Below are 20,138 nucleotides of genomic sequence, written 5' to 3' on the forward strand. Positions count from 1 at the left end.
TAATTAACTATCGTATGGCCATTCAAAGTTGTAATAAGGCCAATTGACCTTATGGCCGTTGACCTTGTCACCACACCATCACATTAATGCATTGTCATCGAGCCTTGATACGTGAGCAAAGTTTCAATCAAACTTACGACCATTCAAAGTGGTAATAAGGCAAATTGACTTTATGGCCGTTGACCTTATGTCACCACGCTATCACATTAATACATTGTCATCGGTCCTTGATACGTGTGCAAAGTTTCAAATTAATCAGACTTCTAGAAACCGTTGAAAATTAAGCTCAAAATTCCGTTACATACAGGCCAAGCTAATAAAAGCGTGTTAAAAAGCGTTTCGTATAACAAATTAAACCTAAGTCATATATAATCAGCTGTGTATACAAAAAAAAAAATTAGTCATGCAGTGGCAGGTTGCTTTAAGACAGTTTGGTTCGTGAAAAAATTACGAAAAATGGTACAAGTACCAAATTGATCTGACCAATCCGGCAGACGCTTATCGCTGAATTGCATATGTGAAAGATTCAGAAAGTACAAATTTGCTAAGAGCGAAACAATTTACAAACTTACCCAGCGAACAAAGTCGGTAATTCATAGAAACAATAACAACATCTTCACGCATAAGATAATCGGGGCCATGATGTTCACGTGCTGCACGTCCTGTTTGAAAACCACCACCATAAATCCAAACCATTACTGGCAGTTTCTCAGGGCGATTAATCTGAAATTTAGTGGAATGAAATTCCTTTCTCTAGAAACAAGAAAAGCAGATAATTTTACAGCCAAAACTTACATTTTTTGTGAAAACATTTAAGAACAGACAATTTTCACTACCCTCTATTTCACCTGTGCGTCTGCTCTTTTGCACAGGTTTCGGCGGTGCATGTGTTCCATCTAAAGTGCCAGTCCAATTGCCAAATGGCTTTGGAGCACGGAAACGTAATGCACCAATAGGTGGTTGCCCATATGGAATGCCTTCAAAACTGTAATAGTTATATCCATAGACAGATTCGCGTTTAGCGCCACGTATACGTCCTTGGGGTAGTTGTAGTTCTACAGTTTCCAAGCTAGCTGATCTGTTGTATAGAAAAATAGTGGAAAGATTTATGTGAGTGCTTGTGTTTTTGATATGTTATATTTTTATTGTTAAGGTGCTGATAAAATAATGCATCACCATGTTAATGAATTAAAATTCTAATCAGTTTATGTGAAGTCATAAAATTAAACAAAATATTTATGCAAAACTATAGCGGTGTTCACACCTTGGGTATGGAATATTGTTTTTTGAAGTGCGGAAAAGAGAAAAAAAAATGTCAAACAATAACAAGGGGCGACAAATTTTAGATCAAAAACCTTTCTAAAGGCTTTTGGTATATTGAATCTGAATCTTTTTTAGAAGGCTTCCGTTGTGATTGAAGCTATTGCTTTTTAAACTGTGTTAGGTTTGCGATATTTTCTCCATACACAACTTTTGCATGCATTCTAAGTATACTTTTAGTCACTTAAAAATAGTAAGTAAGCGGGTTCAACCAAACATACATGTTTGAAATACATAAACAATTTTAAACAAAAAAACAAAACATTTAAAATAAACCCCTCAAACATTCTCGGCGCACCCATAATTTAGGAAGCTAATATGAGTCCGAAGTATGAGCCTCAGAAATATGACACAAAGGAGCCCTTTAAGATACCGATATGAAGAAAAATTTGAACTTGTTGCTAAGAGTGTTCAGCAAACAAAGCCACTTCAGATTTCGTTCAAATTAAATTTGAATACAACACCTTTTTTTTCTGCTCCCTTTCTAAAAGGTATGAACGTATTCGTAATTTCGTAATTATCAGCATGGTAACAATGTAAGTGTTTCGGATTTTTTCGATAGAAACAACAAATTGCCTCCGTTGTATATCCCGGTTGGTGTGTCAAGTCTTCGTATATATTCAATGAGCCCTGACGTCAAATATTATACTTTCCAGCATGGCTTCCCAATATGCTGCAAAAATTCGCCCTGAATGGGGCAATCCTAATCCCTTATTTAATGCATAGGTTAGGTTAGGTTGGGTGGTAGCTTCCCTGATGAGAGGAAGCTCACTTGGACAACATGACGGTCCGTTGTGATACCACATATAATAAACTAAACTAACGGTGACGTAGATATAACTACTTAGAGAATCGTTGGGTAGCAACGATAAAGTTCCGAATGATCCCGATCTCAACCTTGGATAGCTCCTCGGGAGATCCAAGTGAGTCACGACCAAAATACTTTCGCCTAGTTCTGGCGAAAGCTGGGCAGTCAAGCATAAAGTGATTTGGTGATTCCACCTCATCATCCTCCATACAGCTGCAGCAGGATGGAGTTTCCAATATATTGAGACGTACCGCATGGATACCCATGGGACAGTGCCCTGTCAAAACCCCAATGACCATTGATAGGTGAGCCTTAGTGAACCCAATTATTTCAGCAGACCTCCTGCCATCCACTTTCGGCCAGAAAGATCTTGATATCCTACAAGACGTAGTGTCCGCCCAACGTTTGCTGAGCTGACTCGAGGCCCAGCTATGGAAGAGCAATCCACAGGTGGCTAGCGGAATCCCGAAATCCCTACAGCCATCTTCATCCGGTTCAGTTGTACCGATTCGGGCCAAGAGATCCGCTTGACAGTTACCCGGAATATCACTATGGCCCGGGACCCAGATAATCTTAATTGTAAAATAATTCGATGCAATCGCAAGTGTGGTCAGGCACTCCCAGACCACCCTCGATCGCACTGTAGTTGAGCTCAAGGCCTTTATAGCCGCTTGGCTATCAGAGTAGATGTTAAATTCCCTAACCGTAGTAGCGCTGGATAGCATTTCATCCACCGCATCCTTAATCGCAGCAACTTCCGCTTGGAATACACTGCAGTGATCAGCCAACTTAAACTTGCGGCTTACATTTAGCTCTTGACAAAAGACCCCCCCGCCAACCTTTCCGTCCAACTTCGACCCATCCGTGAACAAGTTAACCGGTCCCATGCCCCAGATAATTCCTCTTCTCCACTCCTCCCTCGGGGGAATGACTGGGGTGAAGGTTGTATAGGGAGCGGCCACCGGCATGCAATAGTCCGTCCTGTGCATACAACTGACTACGAAAAAAATCTTAAGAAAGTAAATTATGAGCTAATAATGATCGTAATTGGAGTCTGATCGGACCACATTTTTGGTTCATATCAGACGAACATCGCCAGAAGGGAAATGCGTTCAAAGTGTGCTTGCTAACAATATTGCTTTTGCTCTATCAAGGACAGAGGTAAGAAGTAAAAGTGTCTAAGTTCGGGTGTACAATTCATTTCAGATAAATTACTTTTCAACATAACACATGGCCCGTTTAAAAAAAATGTCTCCCCATTTCCTCTTACAATAAAACTTGATAAGTGAAATATCAAAGATTCAAAACTATTTTTTGCTAAGTTATAGCTTGTTATTCTAGTCTACGACCCTTTTAAACTTGTTTTATATCTAAGTTGCCGTGGTCTTTAACCGATCCCGTCCATTTTCATTAGAAATACTTTCTGCTATAAGGAAAATATATGTACACAATTTCATTACGATCCGTTAATTTTTTTCAAGTTATGGCACCCGAAACATAGATAATTGCTTAGTCATAAAAGGGGCGGTGCCACGCCCATTTTAAAAAATTTTAGTGTTTTCCAATTTAATGTTATAATTCAATTTATAAAGTAAAACTCTATTGATACAAAGCTCTTTTTCGCTAAGATAATAATAATAAGCTCTTTATTTTCGTCTACGACCCTTTTAAAAATCTTATATAAAAGCGGACGCGGTCTTTAACCGATCTCGTCCATTTTTTCTAGAAAAATTTCCTGCTATAGGGAAAATTTGTTTACCCAATTTTATTACGATCCGTTAATTTTTTTCGAGTTATGGCACCCGAAACAGATAATTGCTTAGTCATTTCTAAATTTGAAATGTTTCCTATTTATTGTTTTAAATCCACTTGGGAAATGAAATATTACTTATATAAAGCTCTTTTTTGCAAAGATGTAGCTTATTTTATTCGTCCACGGCCCTTTTAAAAATCTTTTATATAAAAGTGGGCGTGAACCTTAACCGATTTCGTTAATTTTTCTTCAAAGCAGTCCTTATAGCAAAGGCAACCTCCCTGCCGAATTTTCTTACGATAGATTTAAAGATTTTGGATTTATGATTAATAATATTTGTAAAATTGATTTTATCACAAGTGGACGGTGCCACGCCCATTTTCAAAAATGTTTTCAAATTATTATCAAGAGTCTCAATATCAGCCCACATGTCAAATTTCAACATTCTAGGTGTATTATTTACTAAATAATCAGGTTTTATGTGTTTTTTTAAATGTTATATATATAAAAAGTGCGCGTGGATATCATCCAAATTCGCTCGTTTGCAATACCAATCTATTTTGGGTCCATATAAGCTCGTGTACCAAATTTGGTGAAGATATGTCAATATTTACTCAAGTTATCGTGTTAACGAACGGACGGACGGACATGGCTCAATCTAATTTTTTTTCGATACTGATGATTTTGATATAAGGAAGTCTATATCTATCTCGATTCCTTTATACCTGTACCGTTATCCAATCAAAGTTAGTATACTCTGTGTGCAAAGCACGCTGAGTATAAAAATGGCGAATTTTATTTTATACCAAGGAACAACGTTTATGTCAACGCGAGCCCTACCTAGGGGGACATAATTTTATCATAATGATTATAAAAATTTTTATTTAAAACGTTACTGTGGCAATAAACCAACAAAACGTCCATTCAACACTGCACAAACAAAAAAAAAAAAAAACACATTATCTATATTAGTAAATCTCAGATCATGATAAACAGTGGCCACTATATCAATCTGACGATCGATCACGGTAATAGTCTAGAACAGGGGTCGACTGCTAGTACGCGTCCAAAAACAGAGAGGTGAGTTGAGAGAGGTGTCAAAAGACGCGTATTGACCTCGACAACAATAATCCGAAGGCAAGGTGGAAAATATATTAACGGAAAACGGAAAAATTACCCAGGGTCCCTCCGAAAACGGGGGTGTGATCCAGAGTATTTTTGCGCTTATAAAAAATTACCCTGGCCAGTCCACCAATGGGGTGGGATCAAAATTAAATACGTGCAACATCCTCTTGTACGCAAATTTTTTTTCAGTGCTTAACAGCCACATGAAAATTGTCAACTTCAACTGCAAATATCTTTTTTCACACCTCTCTCGATATTTTTGGACGCGTATTATCAGTCGTCCCCTGTTTTAGACTTTTACCTTGAACGAAACATATATGTGAAAAAGTTAAATCATGGTCGGAGACAAAACTGGTAAATTATTTCCAAAGAGCCGAGTGAAAGGATACATCACAAGCTATAGAACGACAAGTGATAGCTAACTTCACTTGGTGAATCCACCATGCACGCCGCCTCCAATTCTGTGTCTGCTGTAAGCTGGATTGCATAACAAAATACTAAATGTTAAATAAATTCAACTAACTTTAGATATTAAATTTGTTTCAAAATTGGTCTATGGATATACATATATATACTTCTCAATGCATTTTGCTACATCTATGTATGTAAGTAACGTCTTTTTATCAATTTAACTTACTCAGTTGCCATTTTTCGTAAGGAATGTAAAAAAACGTTGACGGGAGTTTTTTGCAATTTGTTAGTACATCTACAAATTCTGTAAAACATTGTTTAATGAATTTTTTATTTGCAGGACACAAACGTTTTTTTTTTTTTTTCTATTAAAAAAATTGATAATTTTGAAAAAATTTTGACAAATTATGTTAACAAATTTTCTTTTTAGACATTAGAGCAGATAAAAATATATTATTATAAACTCACAACAATAATTTCTAAAGTTGGTACTAAATTATCGAAAACAACTTGTTTGCCACTTGCACTTACCCAAACGAAAGTAAGGAAATCAATTGAGCGACTGAAGCAGCGTATTCAGAAATATAAATTTTTAGTACACATTCACAAATGCAGTGAGTTGCAATGAGAGCGTTTAATTATTGGTAAGAGCAGATAACTAAGGAGAGTAGTGTATGTATGTATGTATTTAAAGAAGAGAAGTGATACCGAGAGCATTTTAAAACAACAGAATTTTCACTACCGCTCCAAAATGAGCGAGCATTGGGAGCGTTGAACTTTTAAAGCAGTAAAGCGCAGTGATGATAATCATGTATCATTTGTACTTTTTTTGGTACATTTCGCTTCCCGAAAGTACGTTGGTACTACATTGACATATTTGGTACATTTTTGTAAAATACAGCACTACACTCGAAGTCATTTGCAAAGCAGCTCTGAATGTACAAACAAATTTTAAATTTTTCGAAGAAAATTTATAGTTAAGTTGTTTTGTTGCCGAGCACAATTTGCCATTTGCAATTATGGATCATTTAAATATGCTTATGAAAAATAGCATAACTAATTCTAAAATTGTGAATAAATTTTGCATCAATAGAATTAAAGCACAGAAAATAATAACTCAAAGAACAGGCCCAGAAAATGTTTTGCGGCATCGACGCGTTAGCGACCTCGAGAGAGCGTCGTAGTCTTCTTGAGTAGGTCGGAAGTCGATTCTGGAAATACAGCGCGTCGAATATAGCAGGACACGAAGATGACCAAGAAGAGGACAAGGATTCGAAACGCCACTGGTGGCAGGGTCGACGAGAACACCGACAATGAGAACGGGACATTGGAGCAAGTGGAGGAACACGGCGCTGAAGCGGGCGCTAGCCACGAAAACAACAACGAAGCCGGAACGCGAGACGAGCAGGACTAATCGCACACTGTGACGCCCGTGCCGAAGGTGGATTCCAGCCCCAACAACGCAACCGCCGATGCGATAAGCAACGCGCTAATGCAAAAATTCGAAATGATGTTTGTACAATATCAGTTGCAAATGCATACACTCAGGGACATGAATGGCCTGGCGGGCAGACTGGCGACGCTAGAGGGCACAGACGCGCGCGAAAGGGGGGGAGGTTAGAGCGCGACGATTGGCTGTTGCACACGGAAACTGAAGCGGCAAGCGCTAGCACCGATGAGCAGGAGCAAAGCGGAGGTGCACACCGGAACAGCGCGAATCGAAGACTAGCGCGTCCAACCCCGGAACGTCGAGTAGAGGCGGGCGCGCGACGAAGACCATACGCGACTGACACCTGAAATTCGATGGCGGACCGAAGGCAATACCAATTGAACGATTCCTGTTCCGAGTTGACACGCTTCGTAAAAAGCACAACATCTCGTCGCGGGACTTATACGCGAATTTTTATATGTTGCTCAATGGCCACGCGCAGGAGTGGTACTGGCTGTACACTGAAGAACATCCGGATGACAGCGCCGTGAACGTCCAGGCATTCCGAGCGGCGATAGTGGAACATTTTCGCAAAGCGGACTGCGATGAAGAAATTCGTCAGGCGATGAACGAGCGCAAGCAAGCATACAACGAAAAGTTCGAGGAGTATTATGCTGTGGTGCGGGGAATGGAGCTAACGATGAGGACAAGGTTACCGGAGCTGAGTTTGGTCAATCTGATGCAGAGAAACCTCAAGCCCAGAATCAAAAATCTGATTTTTGGCTGCCGTATCGAATCATTAGAGGACCTTAGGAGGGAATGTCGGCGTGCGGAAAAGCACTTGGCCGACTACGAGGCGAAGCCGTATCGCAGGAAGGCCCTGGATGAACTGGAAGACGGACGCAGCGAAGAGGACTCGGAGACACTCGAGGCGTTTCACCGATCCGCAAGGATATGCCAATACGCAGGGAGGCCTTGAGCGACGCTAATGCGGCGGAGAGTCAACCACCGGGAAGAGTGGATGACCATGGTTGCGACGGTAGGCTGAATAGCATTATTTGCTATAAATGCAATCAGCCCAGCAGACAGTTGTGCCGGAGCTGTCAGTCAAGAAACCAGGAGAACGGCGGGAAACCCGGGGAGCCTTGCCAGCGCCGTCTGACCCGGAAAAATAGGCGCGTCGAATTTCGATAGAGATATTCGTGAAGGAAACCCTATAACGATTTTAACCAAACAAGACCATACATTTCTAACAAACCAAAATAGGGTTTTGAATAACAACAACGAGGCGAAGTCTACGGGCAAACCGTCGCACCATCTTTCACATGGCGAGAGACAAGCTGATGCTGCGCGAAATCGAGTATTCGGAGTTTTGCCGAAATTGGAGTCCACGCGTCAAAAGGACGACGAGCCTAGGGCGTCTAAAGCTGGAACGAGCCGTAGGTGGCGGAAGGTTCTCGATGTCCGTAGGCGCTCGCGCGAGAAGCGACGCGAGGCGAAAGCGATCGAGGAGACCGTAATCCGCGATGCGACCGATAAGCGACCATACGTACAAGTGGAGATCGAAGGAACAAAGGTGCACCGATCACTGAACAGCGGCGCCTCAATTAGCTGTTTCGGGTCAGTGGCGCGCGCTTGGGAGGAGAAGATGGGAAGCAAGTTGTTGAAGCTGAGAGACGACCTGAAAACGGCGGATGGGAAGGCGCAGACAGTGGTAGGCAATATTCGAGTTGAGATAAATTGGCTGGGAAAGACCAGACAGATGACGTTGTACTTGGTGCCCAGCTTGAAGCAAGAGCTGTACCTGGGGATCGACTTCTGGGACACCTTTGGGGTGGCGCCCATGGTTGTCGCGGAATTGGAAGCCCAGGGGAAGATTGAGCTGTCAGCGGCCCAAGATAGTGAACTGGAGCGGGTGAAGAGACTTTTTCCGTCATTCAAAGAACTTGGCCTAGGTAGAACTCACTTCGTGGAACACATAATCGAGGTGTCGGATGACACCGTATCGATAAAGCAGCGTCATTATCCGATGTCGCCCGCCAAACAGAAGTACGCGTATGAGGAAATCGATCGCATGCTAAAGTTGGATGTCATCGAGGAAAGCAACAGTGCGTGGAGTTCACCTATAGTGCTCGTGGAGAAGCCGGGAAAGAAGCGATTGTGTGTGGACATGAGGAAGCTCAATGAGCGCACTAAAAAGGACACTTATCCAACGCAGCACGAGGAAGGGATTTTGGCACGGTTACAGAAAACGCACTACATCTCGGGAATCGATCTTAAGGATGCGTTCTGGCAAATTCCACTGGAGAAATCATCAAGGGAGAAAACGTCATTCACGGTCCCTTGGCGGGCGCTCTACCAGTTCAAGGTGATGCCATTCGGGTTGTGTAATGCGAATCAGCGGCTATGTAGGTTGATAAATAAAGTAACCCCGTCTCGTCTGAGAGAGAACGTGTTTCTATATATATAGATGCTCTCTTGGTATGCTCATCGGACTTCCAGATTCACATGGTCCACTTGACGGAAGTGGCCGAATGTCTCACCAATGCCGGTCTAACAATAAATTTGCAAAAGTGGAAATTCTGCCAAAAAGAGCTAAAATACCTCGGTTTTATAGTAGGGCAAGGAGAACTGAACACTGACCCGGATAAGGTGCGGTCGATCGTCGAATTTCCGGTACCCTCGACCATAAAGCAGTTGCGTCGATTTCTGGGCATGTGTGGATGGTATAGGCGGTTCATACCAAATTTTGCCACCATCGCCGCCCCAATGAGTGTTTGCGCAAGGCAAAGGTGTTTGCAATGACGGAACAAGCAGTAGAGTCATTCAACGAATTAAAGGCGGCGTTATCTTCCACAGACGCGCTGATCAACCCCGACTTCACCAAACACTTTTATGCCCAGCACGATGCGTCGACTCAAGGTTTTGGCAGCGTTCTATTTCAGAAGGATGAAGAAGGCAACGAAAGACCTATCTCCTTCATGTCGCAAAAGCTAAATTCGGCCCAACGTAACTATACAATCACCGAACTTGATTGTCTAGCAGCGGTTGTAAGCGTGAAGAAATTCCGAGCGTACATAGAGGGTTTGCCGTTTACCATTATTACGGACCACATGAGTTTGAAGTGGCTAATGGGGCAAAATAACCTGTCCGGACGCTTAGCGAGGTGGAGCCTGAAATTGCAAGGTTTCGACTTTAAAATCGAGCACAGGAAGGGATGGCAAAATATCGTGCGAGACACGCTGAGCATAATGCATATGGAGGAGGTCGCCGAGCTGGAAGTGGAAGCCGACATAGATTTCATGTCGCCCGAGTTCGCCAATGAAGCCTACACATCACTGAAGTGCAACATATAACAAAACTCCGAACGGTTACGGGATCTGTGCGTGAAGGATGGTGTGATCTACAAAAGAGTGCGGCCGAGATGCATGGAGGAGTCAGAGGAATCGGCGTGGAGAGTATGGGTGCCCGAGGGATTGAGACAACACCTTTTAGAACATGGTGGCATGGCGAAGACGCTGTATCGCTTGAAGGGCAAGTTCTTCTGGCCGGGAATTGGCGGGGCTGGACCTTCATATTTTATGGCGACTCCAAACGGCATCTACAAGGCAAATGAATTTTTACTGAGAAGCTTTTCATGACAGAAGTAAACTCAGAATTTTTGGCAAAACACTTCTGAGGGGTAACCCCGATTAGAAAAATGTTTGCCGATTGAAACAACTGTTTTCTTAATTTTTGGTGTTACTTTGCCCAGGAGCTAAACCCAGAACCCTCGATGATTAATGTCTGTAAAATTTTCATGACACCCTGAAGTAGTTCTCAGTCTAGGAAAAAAATCGGCATCACTAAACTTTCTTCATAATTACCGATTATCGACGATATCATGATAACTTCAATTGGATGCGGGTTTATTGTGTAGCCTCGTAACAAAGCTAACAACAACGCAGTTTCAAGTGCACAACTGGGTATGTAATGTTCGGTTTCACCTAAACTTAGACTTTCATACTTGTTTGTCATAAAGTCAACTAGCCTTATCGGTCTTTGGTAATTACAGAGAATTCATACATATTAGGTGTAAGTTCTCTGGTAGTTATCGCATGCTTATTGCTCCATCTGGTCCATATTCAATACGAATCTATCTGGGTCCTGATAAGCTAGTATACACAACTTCGCAAGGATTCCTAAATTTTTTCTCCGTTGAATGACAAACATGATTCAATCAAAATCTTTTATTTTTGCACAATATCAATACAATTCGTCTTTGGATACAAATAATTTATCTAAGACACTTAGTATTGCACTCTCTGGCAAAGTAATGATACTTAAATCAGTGCTTATATTTAATGCTAAATTCGGTTTGGAGGCTTTAAGTGGTTGCCAAACTATTGGTTTTGTTTCATCACAGTTTGGATCTGAGTTTTTGGCAAAATTTGTCAATATACCAATTAGTCGTTTGATAGTTTTATATTCCGCCGAATCTTGATTAACTTTCCATGAGCCATTTGAGAAAAACATATACGACAAGTCATCTGCATGTGCCACGCCTCTTACCGCATCATTACCACAATATTTTGCACGATATAAATTAAAATCTGGTGAATCAAAATCAAAGCGGTACAGAAAAGTTGGGGACGCAGTTGCATAGGCTAGGCGTGCCAAAACGCAACGATGAATGTCATGCCAAAATTGTTTGTAACCGTAAATCTGAAAAAAAAAAAATATTACAAACAAGTAAGGAAGGCTAAGTTCGGGTGTAACCGAACATTACATACTCAGTTGAGAGCTATGGAGACAAAGTAAGGGAAAATCACCATGTAGGAAAATGAACCTAGGTAACCCTGGAATGTGTTTGTATCAAATGGATGGTATTAAAGAGTATTTTAAGAGGGCCATGGTTCTATAGGTGGATGCCATTTAGGGATATCGCCATAAAGGTGGACCATGGCTGACTCTAGAATTTGTTTGTACGATATGGGTATCAAATAAAAGGTGTTTATGAGTATTTTAAAAGGGCGTGGGCCTAAGTTCTATAGGTGATATTTCGAGATATCGCCATAAAGGTGGGCCAGGGGTGACTCTAGAATGCGTTTGTACAATATGGGTATCAAACGAAAGTTGTTAATGAGTATTTTAAAAGGGAGTGGGCCTTAGTTCTATGCGTGGACGCCTTTTCGAGAAATCGCCATAAAGGTGGAACAGTTTTGTACAATATGGGTATCAAACGAAAGGTGTTAATGAGTATTTTAAAAGAGAGTGGGCCTTAGTTCTATAGGTGGACGCCTTTTCGAGAAATCGCCATAAAGGTGGAACAGTTTTGTGCAATATGGGTATCAAACGAAAGGTGTTAATGAGTATTTTAAAATGGAGCGGGCCTTAGTTCTATGGGTGGACGCCTTTTCGAGATATCGCCATAAAGGTGGACCAGGGGTGACTCTAGAATGCGTTTGTACAATATGGGTATCAAACGAAAGTTGTTAATGAGTATTTTAAAATGGAGCGGACCTTAGTTCTATGGGTGGACGCCTTTTCGAGATATCGCCATAAAGGTGGACCAGGGGTGACTCTAGAATTTGTTTGTACGAAATGAGTATCAAATGAAAAGTGTTAATGAGAATTTTAAAATGGAGTGGGCCTTTGTTCTATAGGTGAATGCCTTTTCGGGATATCGTTATAAAGGTGGACCAGGGTTAACTCTAGAATGCGTTGGTACAGTATGGGTATCAAACGAAAGGTGATAATGAGTATTTTAAAAAGGAGTGGGCCTTAGTTCTATAGGTGAACGCCTTTTCGAGATATCGTCATAAAGGTGGACCAGGGGTGACTCTATAATGTGTTTGTATGATATGGGTCTCAAATTTAAGGTATTAATGAGGGTTTTAAAAGGGAGTGGTGGTAGTTGTATATGTGAAGGCGTTTTCGAGATATCGACCAAAATGTGGACCAGGGTGACCCAGACCATCATCTGTCGGGTACCGCTAATTTATTTATATATGTAATACCACGAACAGTATTCCTGCCAATATTCTAAGGGCTTTTGATCTCAGCCTGCAGAACTTTTTCATTTTATTTTACTTAATATGGAAGGCGCCACACCCATTTTACAAAGTTTTTTTCTAAAGTTATATTTTGCGTCAAAAAACCAATCCAATTACCATGTTTCATCCCTTTTTTCGTATTTGGTATAGAATTATGGCATTTTTTCATTTTTCGTAATTTTCGATATCGAAAAAGTGGGGTCATAGGCGCATTTCGGCCATTTTTTATACCAATACAAAGTGAGTTCAGATAATTACGTGAACTGAGTTTAGTAAAGATATATCGATTTTTGCTGAAGTTATCGTATTAACGGCTATGCGGAAGGACAGACGGTCGACTGTGTATAAAAACTAGGCGTAGCTTCAACCGATTTCTAAGTGGGCGTGTCCGTTCTCCGATTGTGCTAATTTTTATTAAGCATACATATAGAAATAGCAGTAACGTTTCTGCCAAATTTCATCATGATATCTTCAACGACTGGCAAATTACATCTTGCAAAACTTCTAATTTACCTTCTTTTAAAAGTGGGCGCTGCCACGCCCATTGTCCAAAATTTTACAAATTTTCTATTCTGCGTCCTAAGTTAAACTCATCTACCAAGTTTCATAGCTTTATCCGTCTTTGGTAATGCATGATCGCACTTTTTGGATTTTTCGAAATTTTCGATATCGAAAAAGTGGGCATGGTTATAGTCCGATATAGTTCATTTTAAATAGCTATCTGAGATGAGTGCCCCGGAATCTACGTACCAAATTTCATCAAGATACCTCAAAATTTACTCAAGATATCGTGTTAACGGACGGACGGACATGGCTCAATCAAATTTTTTTTCGATACCGATGATTTTGATATATGGAAGTATATATCTATCTCGATTCCTTTATACCTGTACAACCAACCGTTATCCAATCAAAGTTAATATACTCTGTGAGCTCTGCTCAACTGAGTATAAAAAGTACACATGCCTAATACTAATTTCACACAGACGGCTTATTGAATAATAAAGGCAATTTTCTACATTAAGACGCTTATTGAGCTCAATCTTCCCTACAAAATTCGAATCTATTATTATTTCATTAGTAGCTAATCGAATGCCTAATGAAGTCAAAAGCACAGCAGCGTTCCGCTTCCGTTTCAGTTTCTTAGTTTTCAAAGCAAATGTCATTGTCTGCATGGCGGAACGATACAAGGTGGTCGCATCGAACAGCCGATTATAACCTTTTTTATTTGATTTGATACATCAACTACCGGCGCAGTACGATTTTGACATTTGTCCATCGAATTTACAAGTACATGGAATTTTGTTTGTTTGTAGGTATGTCACCATGCTCCCACCTTGTATCGTTCCGCCATGATTGTCTGTCTCATCCTTCATACTAATCGAGCAGTTACTTCTGTGTGAAAGCAAAAAATTTACGATTTCATTAGCAGGTGAAATGAGATCATTAAGGTTCTGTGTGAAAACAGTATAAACCTACAATAAATCGTCAAAAGATAATCTACGCGTTTACAAATGTTCCATCCCTAGGAACTAGATAATTTTCTGTCAAATTTTCAAGTTTCTCTTTGATTTTGTGCTTCCAATTAGAGATAACACACCACACTAGAGGTGGCACTTTTTCGAGGAAAAAAAATTCGCACATCTAAAAATCATAGCTAACTGCATTTCCAGCTGGGATGCTACATACAAAATGAGGGGAGAAAGCTTTACTGCAAATATAAAAGTGAAAATTTTCTGAACAGAGAACCAATCGCTATATTTGTGAATATGTAACATCTTATATCTAAGCCCTAGGTTTAGTGAAACATTTTTGGACGGTCATTGGGGGATCAAACGGTCTGGCCTGCAGCCTAGGAGCGACCATATGTGATAAGACGTTACATCTGGCGAGAGTATCCCTGATTTTACCCACAGCAGTGAGCTATAACACTAAATAAATAAGTCAAAATATTCTCGACAAACTTTCACGGACTAGCTATCTCTTAAGTCCTTTAAGAAAAAGGTGAGGTAATATCGCCGCTGCCTAAGTCGTAATAACCTGCAGACGTCAGGACATGTTCTGGGACTTCTGTTTTTACTACGTTGATGCGGTTTGGAACTATATCGGTTGTGCTGCCAGTCTGGCTTTGTATGCATAACTACTAAGTGAAAGCAGTTATGAACTATTTATGGCATCGGATCCAAGCTTGCTAGGAGTCTTAGATAGGGGGAATATTATTCTGTCGGTATAGGTTTAAGTTGCAAACTTAGACTGTCGTGTTATTACAGCGTCTTCCAGTTGGAGGTGCCCGAAAGTTGTAGAGGCCACCGCCGGGACTTTAATGTTTCCTCTTTTAGTGAGTCGGCTATCAAGCTCTAAACCACTATCTATCAAGCTCTGGCACAGCGGAACCAAGAACAAGTGACGACCGGAAATCAGCTGATTGGTACTTTTTAATATGATTTGGCACTTCATCGATTTACAAAAACAAAGTAAATGGAATCCCAACGAAGCTAAATAGCGACAACTCCACAGTCCAAAAACACACAGTCTCAAAAAAATTTTTATACTTTAAAGTTGTAACAATTTTATTCTCTATCCAGAAAATGTCTTGTCGAGATCATGAATAGCCAGGATTTTTTCACTTCTGCATGTATGATTGGTTTTTTTTTTTTATTATTATGATTGGTCGGATGTCGGCCTTATCTGTATTATTAGGGTGGTCTTTATTAATAAAATTACAGAGTTTTTCCAATTGCACTCCTTCGAATGGTAATATCAAATTCAAGAATATCACATACAAATTTTGGTACCGATTGGAGAGACGGTTATGTGGTATCGCACAGGGATCAAAGTTCAGTTTTTTGTATGGAGACTCAACAATTTTTAATTCATTCATTTGTTTTCTAGTACCCGAAATTTGTGAGACTATTGATGGCGATATCACATATAAATTTTGGTCTCGATTGGAAATGGTAACGACGTGTTTCTCTTTGAAGAAGCACTATATTGAAATTCAAACTGTAACCAACCCTAAACTTTCATTACAATAAAAATAATGCAAATAACACGGAAAAATTATTTCGCGCTCTGATAGTTTACTTATTTCACAAGAAAGTCGATTTTCGTTGTGTTTTTATGCACAAAATTTTCAAACTAAAAACAAAATTTTCATTTGTCAGAAAAAATTAAGCAAAAAACAGCTGAATTTCAAACAAAACCCAACGAAATACAAATTGGCTTGTTTGTTTTTAATGACCTAGACTGCATTTTTCTTGTATTTCGTTAGTTTTTTGGAATACAGTTTATAGACTTAAACTAATACTGAAGTCGTATTAGGAAATTTAAGAAAAAATACAAAAAAAAAAAAAAACAAGTAAGGAAGGTTAAGTTCGGGTGTAACCGAACATTACATACTCAGTTGAGAGCTATGGAGACAAAGTAAGGGAAAATCACCATGTTGTAAAAAGAACCTAGGGTAACCCTGGAATGTGTTTCTATGACATGTGTATCAAATGGAAGGTATTAAAGAGTATTTTAAGAGGGCCATGGTTCTATAGGTGGACGCCGTTTCGAGATATTGCCATAAAGGTGGACCAGGGGTGACCCTAGAATTTGTTTGTACAATATGGGCATCAAACGAAAGGTGTTAATGAGTATTTTAAAAGGGAGTGGGCCTTAGTTCTATAGGTGGAAGCCGTTTCGAAATATCGCCATAATGGTGGACCAGGGGTGAATCTAGAATTCGTTTGTGCAATATGGGTATCAAACGAAGGAGTTTATGAGTATTTTAAAAGGGAGTGGGCCTTAGTTCTATAGGTGGACGCCTTTTCGAGGTATCGCAATAAAGGTGGACAAGGGGTGACTCTAGACTTTGTTTGTACGATATGGGTATCAAATGAAAGGTGTTAATGAGTATGTTTAAAAGGGAGTGGGCCTTTGTTCTATAAGTGTTCGCCTTTTCGAGTTATCGCCATAAAGGTGGACCAGGGGTGACTTTAGAATATGTTTGTACGATATGGGTATCAAATGAAAGGTGTTAATGAGTATTTTAAAAGGGCGTTGGACTTAGTTCTATAGGTGGACACCTTTTCGAGATATCGGCATAAAGGTGGACCAGGGGTGACTCTAGAATGAGTTTGTACGATTTGGGTATCATAAAAGGTATAATGAGAGTTTTAAAAGGGAGTGGTGGTAGTTGTATATGTGAAGGCGTTTTCCAGATATCGACCAAAATGTGGACCAGGGTGACCCAGAACATCATCTGGATACCGCTAATATATTTATATATGTAATATCTGCCAAGATTTTAAGGGTTTTTTATTTCGCCCTGCAGAACTTTTTCATTTTCTTCTACTTAATATGGTAGGTGTCACAACCATTTTATAAAGTTTTTTCTAAAGTTATATTTCGCGTCAATAAAACAATCCAATTACCTTACCATGTTTCATCCCTTTTTTCGTATTTGGTATAGAATTATGGCATTTTTTTAATTTTTCGTAATTTTCGATATCGAAAAAGTGGGCGTGGTCATAGTCGGATTTCGTTCATTTTTCATACCAAGATAAAGTGAGTTCAAGTAAGCACGTGAACTAAGTTCATTAAAGATATGTCAATTTTTGCTCAAGTTATCATGTTAACGGCCATGCGGAAGGACTGACGGACGACTGTGTATAAAAACTGGGCGTGGCATCAACCGAATTCACAGAAAACAGCGTCATAAAATCTATGCCCCTACAAATTTCAAAAGGATTGGTTAATTTTTGTTCGACTTATGGCGTTAAAAGTATGAAAAAGGGCGGAGCCACGCCCATTTTGAAATTTTCTTTTATTTTTGTATTTGGTTGCACAATATCATTACTGGAGTTGAATGTTGACATAATTTACTTATATACTGTAAAGATATTAAATTTTTTGTTAAAATTTTACTTTAAAAAAATTTTTTTTTAAAAGTGGGCGTGGTCCTTCTCCGATTTTGCTAATTTTTATTAAGCGTACATATAGTAATAGGAGAAACGTTCCTGCCAAATTTCATCATGATATCTTCAACAACTGCCAAATTACAGCTTGCAAAACTTTTAAATTACCTTCTTTTAAAAGTGGGCGGTGCCACGCCCATTGTCCAAAATTTTACTAATTTTCTATTCTGCGTCATAAGTTCAACTCATCTACCAAGTTTCGCCGCTTTATCTGCGTTTTGTAATGAATTATCGCACTTTTTCGGTTTTTCGAAATTTTCGATATCGAAAAAGTGGGCGTGGTTGTAGTCCGATATCGTTCTTTAAATAGCGATCTGAAATGAGTTCTCAGGAACCCGCATACCAAATTTCATCAAGATACCTCAAAATTTACTCAAGTTATCGTGTTAACGGACGGACGGACATGGCTCAATCAAATTTTTTTTCGATCCTGATTATTTTGATATATGGAAGTCTATATCTATCTCGATTCCTTTACATATGTACAACCAACCGTTATCCAATCAAACTTAATATACTCTGTGAGCTCTGCTCAACTGAGTATAAAAACGAAAATAAAGTAGTATCATAGTGATACTAAAGACAAAGAGGATAAATATAATAAGAGACATCACTTGTTACTTTGCATAATGTTTTTGGTTAGGGTAATCGGAGGTTTTTTTGAGCGAGATGTGCATAAATGTCTTTATACCTTTTCGTGGGGTATTTGTGTTTATTTTTCCGACTGTATTTAATTAACCAATTAATTCACTTTCCAAAAATCACATTTGCATAAGGTGCCTACACGACATGGATAAATGCGAGACAATTGAAAATGTCCCTCATGGAAAACATTAGGCATACATCTTTTTAATTTCCAGCGAGTTAGTCGCCACTCGTAGCAGACTGGTGGATCTTATTATATTTATCCTCTTTGCCAAAGAGGATAAATATAATAAGAGACGTAACTCGTTACTTGTAGCCATTTACTCGATGTTTTCTTCGAGGTAGTCGCTGGTTTTTTCTTAGCCAAGATATGCATAAAATATCTTCTATATATTTTAGTGGGGTATTTGTGTTTATTTTTCCAACTGTGTGTAATTATTTAATTGATTCACTTTCCAAAAACCATATTTCCATAAGGTGCCTACACCGCATGGATAAATGGAAGACGATTCAAAAATGTCCCTCATAGAAAACATTAGGCATCAATTTTTTGATTTCCAGCGAGTTACTCGCCACTCGTAGCAGACTGGTGGCTCTTATTATATTTATCCTCTTTGGTGATATCCACATTCCGTTTTAGGACATAAGTATACTCTTATCGATTTTGGGTATTTAAAAACAAAATACTGCATTTTCGTTTTTTGACTCTTCAAAAAGAAATCTAACTTTTTCACCTTTGAGACACCTTTTACTTGTCCCCAATCGTTATAAAAAATTGTGTGATATTTTAGTTCTTGAATTACTATTTCAGGGCCTGAGACCGTAAATTTGATTTTTAGTGAACTTCCTAATATTTAGATATACATATGTATGAAGCTTTTTTCTTACATTGAGAAATGTGTAGACTGAATGATCATTCGGTGTATTGTCACCAAAAAACACCTTCAATAATTCATATCCTTTTTCTTGACGTTCCTGTAGCGTGTAAGCGCTCTTCGCATCTTGCGGCAATATACGCTCAGGATCATTTAAAAGTGAAGTCATTATTTGTGGAAACATTTTTAGGCGTTGATACATAAAGAGTCCTTCAAATGAATTGCCCCCAATTATCAAGGGTATACGATTACTCCAAGCACTTTTAAGCAGCTCAAATGGTCGCTTTGGTAGTACACAATCCTCACCAATATAGGGTTCCACAATCGGTCCAAATGGAAATATATATAAGTTGCGTCGATCCACTTCATTGAGTAATGAATGTTTTACTAATTTTGTAGGTTCCAGTTGCTGTAGAAAGTTTAATACGTTAGCATCAATATTCTCTCCCATATAACCATGATATTTAGCTAATCTGTAAGCCATATCTTTTTGTGGCATATTAGCCCAATAGCTTAGTGCACAACCTGACATAAGTATGACGCGTTGAAAGAGATCACATGTTTGCTCGCTAAGCATAAGCGCATGCGCACTGCCAGCACCAGCGCTTTCACCGAGCAATGTTATATTGTTAGAGTTGCCACCAAAGTAAGATATATACTGCTTAACCCATTTCAGTGCGAGTATTTGGTCTTTAAGTGCAGCATTACCAGGTATTTCTAGTGTAGGATCTGCGAGACTGAGGAACCCTGAAACATATGCCAGATACTTGCGTTTT

At 39.4% G+C, this 20,138-nt stretch overlaps 1 protein-coding gene across 1 annotated transcript in view; it reads right to left on the reverse strand.

Moving 5' to 3' along the window:
* Positions 1-20,138, reverse strand: part of LOC137235078 (uncharacterized) — a 75,750-nt gene that overhangs the window by 7,493 nt on the left and 48,119 nt on the right. The window contains 6 exon segments of the mRNA XM_067758297.1: positions 573-723; positions 796-1,078; positions 5,644-5,721; positions 5,949-6,032; positions 11,099-11,550; positions 19,376-20,109. Of these exon segments, the coding sequence (XP_067614398.1) occupies positions 573-723; positions 796-1,078; positions 5,644-5,721; positions 5,949-6,032; positions 11,099-11,550; positions 19,376-20,109 (1,782 nt within the window).

This window comes from Eurosta solidaginis, chromosome 1, assembly GCF_040869045.1.
Source record: "Eurosta solidaginis isolate ZX-2024a chromosome 1, ASM4086904v1, whole genome shotgun sequence".
Lineage (NCBI taxonomy): Eukaryota > Metazoa > Arthropoda > Insecta > Diptera > Tephritidae > Eurosta > Eurosta solidaginis.